A 10,112-nucleotide genomic window follows, 5' to 3' on the forward strand; every position below is an offset into this window, starting at 1 on the left:
CTCACTCTGCAGGAGATATGTCTACCTTTAACAAAGGTAAAACCTCACTACTTTTTGTTCAATTCTTTTACCAGGCCAAGAGTTTGGAAGGGATATCTGGAAGGGGAACAGTACCTCCTGACCCTGGTAACAGTGTTATTATCCCAAAATAATTACTCATATGATAGACCTAAAAATGTTACCAAAATGTGAGTTACAAAAAGGAATCTGCTTCCCTCACACTTCTTAAAAGTGGTAGAATCTCGCTCCAAGCCTCAATTTACCCAATGCCAGCCCCGCGGTGCTGATTCAGATTGTGGTTGACTGGTACCCACTATAACCTCCCTTTCAAGCATCTTCAATTATTTAAAATTTAGTGATCTTTAAGGTTTACCTTGAGGGATGTCTTGTCTAGTCTGCTAAGTGTGCAGTGGATAGTCAGTAAAATTTAGAGACAAACACAGATTCCACAGGAGTTTCATTCACACTGCCAAAGTTGCGTGAGAATCATGACTGTGAATACTAGTTAAAGGGGAAATCATTTACTTTACCTACAGAATTAGAAAAAATGCAACAGACATTTTTAAAAATTATATTTAATACAAGTGAATAGATTAGAAGATCTGAAATGTTATAAAGCAATATACACAATGAATAAATAATTTGCACAGGAGGGTCATGTCTACATTATGTAACACTGTCTAGTACGGGAATACGTAAAGTAAATCCAGTGACGATGGAGAAAGTCCATAAAAATGCTAACCTGTCTTCCCTTGTATGAAATTGTTCAAGTATAAAAATCCAATACAGTGTAAAATAGTATTCAATTTAGTTTAAGAATAAAAATTGCAAGTATTGCAGTTTCAGAAGAAAAATGTAAAGCAGCATTTAAAAACTACACAAACCACATAAGAATAGTGTTACAGCGATGAATTACCAATAAATGAGATCTACACAAGCAAAAATCAGAGAAAGAAGCATGAAACTAGCAATGTAGCTTGCTTTAAAGAAAAAAAAACCTCAGGACTAAAATAAACTAAAATGTGTTAATGTAAGAGTATTCTCTTATACAGTGCACATATGAATTTAAATAAATCCAAGTCAACATCTTTAGTTGAATAGGTTAATATTTAATATGCTACATCTAGACCTACTAAATAATTTATGCCATGAGATGAATACATAATTTTACAGCGTCACATCTAAAGTTCCTTTCTTTAGAGTGCAGCGTAGTAAAACTTAAAAATAAATATCTTAAATAGCATTACTATTAAGGCACAGTATAAACCACACTATCATTAACCACTGAAGAATTGTAATCTCAATAACCTTGTTGTCTCAGGAACTGTATTCACTAATAAATAGTTTTAAATAGGACTCTGAAATAGATACTAAAAAGTGTAAAATTATTTAAAAAGGGGGGGGGATAAACATCCTTAAGACAGTTCTTAAGGGATCAGCCTCTGCACACTCCGCCTGCCGCTATTCCTAAGTCCCAGGTCGACACAATAAATAGAAAGAGAAGGCTGTTGTAGTAAATGCCTGATCCTGTCAGAGATCAGAGGTGCTGACACCAGCAGATACAAGTTTCCCAAAAGTGAAACAGGATGGGGAGAAGGGTCAGAATGCGACAAGCTCATCACACAAGCACAAGCGACGTGTTCTCGCCAGAACGGTGTGCGTTACTGATTGTCTGAATAGCTCTTGCTCCCGCTAACGCCACATCGCTTGCTCCAGTCTCCCTCGTCCAGAGGACAGATGAGAAAATAGCTTTGGTGCCTGTCCACCACTGTACCCACTGCCACGCTCCCAGACTGATTGTTCGATGCCCGGTTTTGAGATAGTATAGACACTACCTTCTTCCTTGAAAAAGTCCTATAGGCCATAGTGACTGCGTAAAAATGACAGTCAGTGCGTTTGCCGTTTTACTTGTAAGAAAAAAAAAATCTGCTTTTCAACGTAATTCAAGCTACATATTGCTCTCTCTGTATTCCCTGGTTCAACTAGAGTCAAACAGCATTTTCTAACTTGTAAAAGGCAGTTTGCTTCCCTGATACTATGAAAAGAGCAAAAATAAAAATCCCATTACAAAAGTGAAGTTCCATTGGTACTCTGGCTGGCACCCGTCACGGGGCAGCCTTTCCGTTTACTCAGGCTCTTTGGGATCGATTTCCAAAACTGCGCCCAGACCCCTCGTCTCATCTCTTTTTTCATCTAGGACACTACTTAGAGTATAAAAAAAATAAGAAATCTGCTTCACAATAGCATTGCTCTTTTTTTTTTTTTTTTTTTAAAGCTGTTAAGTCAATGTTAACTCTCTCATTAGCGACTAAAAATTGGAAAATTGGGAGGGAACGAGAAAACAATTCAGCTTTGATCAGATGGCTGGTCTATTGCATTCGGTCTGTTTGCAGCTGCTGGGGCTGATACTGGCCAAAGGCGGCGGCGGCAGCAGCTGCTGCAGCGGCTGCAGCTGCAGACCCAGGTGCGGCGGCGGTGATGGGCTGCTGCACGGCATAGCCATATCCTCCAGCGGTGACATATCCTGCAGCGGCTGGCGAGGCCGCATAGGGGTACTGGTCATAGGCAGCGGCGGCAGCTGCGGCAGCGGCGGCTGCTGAGTATTGTGCGTATGCAGCTCCAGTGTAATCTATGTACGGCGTGGTGGAGGCCGCAGCTGCGGTGGGCTGGACATGCGGAATGACCACTCCAGGCTGCACAAAAGCCTGCGGGTAGACATAGTGGGCAGGTATCCTGTGGAGAAATGGGAGACAAGTCAGGCAGCCATCACTTCCTATCTGTAGCATTTGTTGTTCAGAGATGAGACAAACTCAAATTTAGTGGTTATTATGAACATAGGGTTGCCACAATATCTTTCTAATGGTCCATTGAAAGTACTCTGGCCAAAGTCATGGAGCACCCCCAAAAGAACTCAACCATGGAAACAGGATGACACGTGCCCTGCTAGAATTTTCACTTTGGATTATTTAGACCCATTGAATATGACTGGTGAAAAGTTTGGAGGATAAATCGAGTTTGGTGAGGGGTGTGCACACACCGAAAAGTTTTAATGAGATAAATCTTTAGTAAATTTTGTATGGAGTCCATATAAGAAAACTCATCAGCAAATAGAAAAACTCACAGCTGTGATTCAACAGTAATACCATGTGTGACCCCCGGTTCTGTGGGGGTGACGGCCAGCTGGGCAGAATGAAAACTTCTGCAAAGTTCGTTTGGCTGTTATCATGGCAACCCTACTGGAAGTGGCTTTGCAGACTCAGCACACATTAATCTCTCTGCAACCTCAGTCACCCTTATTAAAAATGATAATTACAAAAAGAAGCAGGCGACAAAATAAATAAAAAAAGGAGTTTAAAAGTTCACAAGTGTGGTAAACACAGCAGAGTCACACTTCTCAAACGAACTGTAGTGCAGCTCAGTCTGTCACAAGAGGCTGTTGTGGGAAGCTACAAAAATGCTATTAACATTCACGGCAGTGATTCCCAAAGAGGTGTGCGGCACACTTCCTTTCTTTCTCTCTTATTTTTCTGTAATGTCCGTGGAGACACTGTGGTCAACCAAACCTGTTTTTACTACCAGGCACCTGAACGTCCACCATCTTGTTTACCTCTATGCAAGAAAGACAGAAGTGGTGTTGGGGACAGGGTGTGGGCCAGAGAAAAAGCCAGAAGAGGCAGACAGCTGCATACTTCCAAACATCACAGAAGCTTAAAAGGCATACACTGCAAGGAAACATTTATTCTGCACATTGACTACCTCTTACTCTTCAGATCAACTGAAATAGGCTGATTATCATATCTGTTTTAAATCTGCCCTACTAGTTAATACTTCATAAGGATCAAGTGCATGATTAGACATTATCCTGCAAAAGTTCAAGAGAGAAACAAAAGCAAGTACTTTTTAAAATTATACATTCACAGATTACGTACAAGAAAGACACCAATGACCTTACTTAAAAGTAATTTGGTTAAAAAACAAATCATAAGAGAGATGTAAAAAGAACCACATGCATCTTAATTCTCACTCCTCTGATTCATTACTGCCCATTTGTAAAACACTAACTCAAATATTTATTTTCATCTTCCTTTAAAATAGTCTCCATTGAAAACTCTTCTTTCTAAAAATACGACACTCCAATGTTATTGGAGATCAACAATCCCAACTCACAAGCACAAGTAACAATCTTCAAATTCTGAAGAACTCAAAACAAGATTTCTCATTTAGATTTTTCAGAAGCATAGATTTTGCTTTGCATTTCCAGCATTCTCCTGAAACCATTTATTAATGGACATCTATGGAAAAGATAAATTTATCAGAGGGTAGTGAACTTTGACCCCAGTGATAAAAATACCTTCAATGTTACTAGAATTGTAGCTGTTTCCCAGTGCCAGGAGAAACGACGTCACCAAGTGTTTCTGAGGACACTTAGAGATGTTCTTAACTGCTTATCAGAAACCAGATGCACGGCCATGCACACACTCAGAACGGATCAGGTGACCAGCTCATTCTCAGCGACAGGTGTGACTTTACGAAACACTGTCCCTGGTGCCGCCACGTCCACAATGTGCAGACACGGCTAAGAGAGCCTCCTCCTCTGCCAGTTTACATGTGGTGACGGACAGCAGTGGCTGCAGCCGGGCTATTTTTGATCCTGTCATGCGACAAGGGTTTCCAGCGGGTAAAATGTCTTTATAAGGCCAAAGTAAAGCATCTATCAGCTGCAAAGGCCAGTGGAGTGAGCCTTACTGACACTGAAACATTAACCCCTGGGACTCTGCAAGCTCCAAGGACCACACAGTGGCTGTTAGGTTCATATCTCTGACTAAGGGAGTTGGCCAAAAAGAAGTTAGCTATATTACAAAAGGCAGGAAAAAATTCTCTTTCTCTCTGTCTCTGTCTCTCTGTCTCTGTCTTCTGTCTGTCTGTCTGTGTCTGTCTGTCTGTCTGTCTGTCTGTCTGTCTGTCTCTCTCTCTCTGTGTGGGATACATTTGAAAAAATATATTAACATATAGGAAGGGTTGCTTAGGGGATACTTACTTCAGCATTTACTTTCCATTAAGAAATAATTTGAGTTGATAGAGACAGCCAATGAAAGTATAATTTTGGGGGTGGATCAGACGCCTACATGAACTCCAGCAAGGCAAAGGAAGATGTCTGACAGGCAAATGAAAAGCTAGGGCCCTTAAGGTTTAGGGAAAAGGAGAACACAGGAGACAGTGGAAAGCCCAACACATCTTTGGTCAAGAAGGAAGGCCAACTGGAATACAGGGGAGGGCACCCTTCGGAACCAATTCCTGCATTAGGAGTTCTTTTGATGGCCTACAGAACCCAGGGAAGCAATTTGAAGTCTTCTTCCTTTTGCATTTCTACCAACATCCTTTCCTGCCATTAACCACTGAGCACATGTGCCTAGCACTTGCAAAAGTGCAAGAGCAAAGTCGCTATGTTGGGTCATTTTCAAAGCACAGTCACCACACACTCTTTCTCTTCCCATCTCTTCGGGCCCTTCTGACATCTCTGTGACTCTGAAGTAACATGCTGACCTCCACTTCCAGGCTACCGAACAAAGCTGCTGACAAAGTATCTCCTCCATTTGTTCAAAGGAGTTCTCGCCCCACCACATCATGGAACCAAATGCTGTGTGCGTTTCTTAATACTAGAATGTTTGGCCTTGTATGCACCTGAATCTACACTACCTCTAGTGTTTCCTTCCACCATTCCTTGCGCCCATCTAAAATGGGCTCCTCACAGTTTCCTGAACATGCCCCAAAATCCCAGGTCCCTGCCTGGGTCAGGCCGAGCAGGCCCTCCCCGGAATGCCAGTTCTCACTCCCCCTGTGCCTGCTAAATCCAAGACCCTCCCCCAGCTGTAGCAATCACTGTGTGTGCAGCCCTCCCAAGCCTGTTTCGTCTTTTAGTCTCACATTTTTCATATGAGAGACAAGCTAAAATTACCCAACCCAACCTGCTGCATATTAAAGAAAATGATCTCTGGGGAGAACGTACAATGATAAACATACTGAGTGCACCAAGGGGTCCTTGCCCTTGCCTCCCTACAAATTCTAGGACAATTCCTACTTCATGAAGAGTTCTGAAACCACTGATCCATGTTTCTCTCCCTCGCAGCTTTTGAGGTCAGGTAGACCACGATGGTGAACCTAGACTCAGACTTGAACACTTTCTGGTCCTGGGTTGGGGGCAGTTAATTAGGCTTCCTGCATCTCAGTTTTTTGTTTGCTCATTTGCTTGTTCCACCCATGGAAAGAACAGTAACAGTTCCTTTTTCAAATATTTATTGTGAGAATTAAATTATACAATCTATGTAAATCCCTTTTCAGTATCATGTAGCAGATATTGGGTAAATGATAGTCACAGTCCCTCCTGCCCCCTCTGTCCATAGTGGATGCAATAAATATTTAACAAAGGGGGTATCACACCTAGCACAACACCCAGCCCTGAAATATGTTCTAAGTAAGTGCTTAAGTCTATGTTCAACCTGACCTAAACGAGTCCAACAACTTGTCTTCGTGGATCTATAGTCTTGCCTATTCCAAGGCTGCCATATGAAAGTGCTGCCTTTGAACGTAAGCTACTTAAATGATATTATTCAGCAAATTTACAAGGTTCCCTATGTCCATCTGCTGTGTTAAATCAGAAAGTAGACTAGGCTAATGTTTTGTCTTTGAAGACCCAGGATAACCTGGGGGCCATTTAAGGACTATGCTTAAAGGATAGTTTCATCACTAGAATTTCAAACAAGTCAAGTAAATTTAAAATTCTCAGGCTTCTAGCCAGGCTTAAAATAAGAATATTGGCTTCCAAATAGAATTTAGGATGACCAGGTGTGATTTGTTGGGGACAGACTCAGCACTGCAGCAGAGTTGAGAATCCCTTAAAAAAGAAAAGAGAAAGCTTGTTTGGTCCACCTGGAATGCTGTCTACTCCCAATAAGTTCAAATAATTTACAGACTCAGGGCTAATCACCTTCCTTTATAAAGATGGTTAATATTAGGAGAGATGAAAAACAAAAGGTTACTATCAAAATATGTGTAATGAAAAATTTCCATATGACTCATTTTACTCTGGTGGTTCTTTTTTTCCTCGTGGTGCTGTCTCTTTTAGGGATCTTTAAAGACAATCACAAGTAGGCCAAATGTGTATACCTTGCTGCCAAGACTTTTCATTTAGTCTGATCTCTCCATGTAGCAAGGTTTATTCTCCTTCATGCCTTTGTTCATGAGCTCTGCCTTACACTCATCAGATATGTTCAATCTTCCTTTAACCTGCCGAAGGCATAATCATTGGCCTAAGTCAAATTCACATCTACCTCACTCTCCTACAGCCTCGCCCAATTCTTCCAATTCATCTATTTCTTTGCCAGTCTGAAGTCCATTTGTAGTTGAAGCCATGCCAAGTCAGTCAGCAAATGGTAATCCTTGATTGGTCTGTATTTTTTTCTTTTGCTTCTCAAAAAATGCATAATTTCTTAATTTTGCACAGTGAGAAACAATGAACATATACTAATACCTGTCTAGACCAACATAGTACATAGTCAAACTCATCAGCCCATCCTCTGTTGGCATATTGAGGTTGGCTTAGATGGGGACTTTGATACATAACTATGCATATGGGCCTTTTCTATTCATATTGGACAAAAGATTCTTCAGCTGAAACAAGTCAGAAAAGGGAGATAGCGCAGCAGCATAAGTGCCTGCCTGGCAAGCGCAAGGTCCTGAGTTTGATCCCCCATAAAACTAAAATGATATAAAAAAATAAAACAAGGCAGATTTGGCAATAAGAGTAAGGTCCTGCTATGGGAAAGATAAGGAAATAAGAAAGTGTTCATGGAAAATATAATTTTACTATTTTGTTATTTTTTTTGGGGGGGTCTATTCTTGGAGACACACATGATAGAATCTATGTAGACAGATTCTAGTCTTGCAGATTACATATGCAAATGTTTAGGCCGTAAGCTAGTGTAGAAATGAGTATTGAGGATAAAATACTGCAAGCAATTAGCACATTTAAAAAGGAAGTTTAAATCTCTGGTATTAGGATTGCAAGGAATATTGATCAGGTAAAATCTAGCCTTGACAGACATTAGCATCCAGGACCTCTGTAGGTGCTGACTTTCCACCCAAATTATGTCCAGATGGAAAGGAACTGGGAGCTCATAACAGAGAAGCTGGTAATGACACGGTCTAGTGCTGACACAAGCAGGAGCACCTGCTAGGTGTGTAAGGAGAAAGACAGGGCTACGCTACACAAACAAAATTAAAAAAATTGTTTTAAAAAAAGCACTGGCTAGTGTTAATGAAGTCTGATGAGAGCTGTTGAACCTTTGAATTAGAAGACCTAGAAGTGGATATACATTATAAAAGAAAGAACCCCATTCCCAGACAACTTCCCATAAAACAGAAACTTAGGACATGCAAGCAATGAATCTGTATTCTTATAGAGAGAAATCACACAATTTAGCACTCACTACAACGATATGGTTAAATGGAAGTCAGGCTACAGCTTAAAAAGCAGGGGGGTAAAAAAAGGCCCTTTGCTTCCCACGGCAAAGTGAAAGTCCACACTCCTCAACACCACCACCAAAACCAAAACGCAAAGAGCCCCTTCCCCGAGGAAAAGAAAACTTTCACTACAGCTCTTTTCAATTAAGTAAAAAGCACACAGTTTAGCTATCAACACCACTTCATGACTGTAATAAATAAAATAAAGCACACGGAGGGCTATTGACTATTGTGAAAAATAAAACACCAACACCAACATCCATGCATCGTTAATCACCATCTGAGCTTGTGTGTCTGAGTCTACCGGTTACAGAGTTTAATTCCAAACAGAACTATTCCACCTCTTATCATGGTATCCTTCTCATCAGTTAGCTTAACTGTATAGGAGCCCTGTCAGGTTAGAAAGAGATAAATACAATTGAGTCAAGTTGAACAGCAGTAATGATGATGGGACACAGTAGTCTGGGACACAAGTCATACCTGGTATTTTTGTTTTGTTTGGTTTGGTTTTGTTAATCATAAGCTCAACATTTGTCTGGTTTGGAGGCTGCATACCTGGGTCAGATAACTTGACTCATCTAAAAATATTTGTAGTATTTGAATTAAAAATACACAGACATATATAAATGTGTATCACCAGGAACATTTTGTGACATGGTGATCTTGTCTATACGACAAAGAGGCAGATGAAGGAATGACAGCCATATTGACACTGCAGAGAGCCTGAGGAATGGACTTACCCGAAAGGTCTTTGTATAAGGGCTGGATGAAGCTGTTGAACGCCAAAGGCAAAACCTAACGATAAAGCATAGCACATTCTCGGTTTGTGTGCAGTTAGCATTCACAACGCCTCCACATAAAATGTAATCCCAATTTTTGATTAAAAAAGAGAAGCATCCTTTCATGATACTTTAGAGACTATATATGTATATATTTTAGAAGTTATTTTTATCAGTGTAAATCATTGATACAGAATAAGGGTTTAACAGACTACAAATGGAAACTTTTAAAAAAAATCTGCAAAGTTTAGATGACGGATACAGGATAAGATCGTATAAAAATTAGAGCAGAGAAAAATGCTTATGAAATGAAACCAAGAACAGCAGGACCGACAATGAAGGCACATGTCACAAATACTACAGTTCTCAACCAGGAGCCATTAAAAAATGTGTGGAGAATTTTGGAATGCTTTAGACAATGCTTTGGCTAATTATAGGTTTTACAGTGTGTGGTATGAAAATCAACAAAAACAAGTTCCTTTTGCCCCTGGAAGTCATGAGCTCTATAGTCAACTTTTCATTATTTGTGCTAATGCACGACACAGTGCGACAGATCATCCAAAAGGTGATGCTTCCACAGAAAAAGTGCTGCTGCCCACCTTTGGCTCCAACAGTTTATGACTTCAAGTAAGCTATTTCTCATCTCTAAGGAAGCGTCATTTTAAAACTCTGAACCACGAATGGGTGAAGTCACCCTATTTTCTTGGCCAGTATTCTGTGATTCCATGTGAAAGCTTTACCATCTGGAGAACACCCCCACCAGGCCTCTCTGGGGCCAGTGTTTAAATCAGATTGGCTACTCTGAGCATGGCA

The 10,112-nt window shown here is 40.6% G+C and overlaps 1 protein-coding gene across 1 annotated transcript in view; it reads right to left on the minus strand.

The window, feature by feature from the left end:
- Positions 1-559: 559 nt before the first annotated feature.
- Positions 560-10,112, minus strand: part of Rbm24 (RNA binding motif protein 24) — an 11,376-nt gene continuing 1,823 nt past the window's right edge. Inside the window, exons 3-4 of the mRNA XM_004628335.3 lie at positions 9,261-9,315; positions 560-2,733 (exon numbers count right to left, since the gene is read on the minus strand). Of these exons, the coding sequence (XP_004628392.1) occupies positions 2,370-2,733; positions 9,261-9,315 (419 nt within the window). The 3' untranslated portion in view covers positions 560-2,369. The remainder of the gene's footprint in view (positions 2,734-9,260; positions 9,316-10,112) is intronic.

This window comes from Octodon degus, unplaced genomic scaffold (assembly GCF_000260255.1).
Source record: "Octodon degus isolate 3935 unplaced genomic scaffold, OctDeg1.0 scaffold00023, whole genome shotgun sequence".
Lineage (NCBI taxonomy): Eukaryota > Metazoa > Chordata > Mammalia > Rodentia > Octodontidae > Octodon > Octodon degus.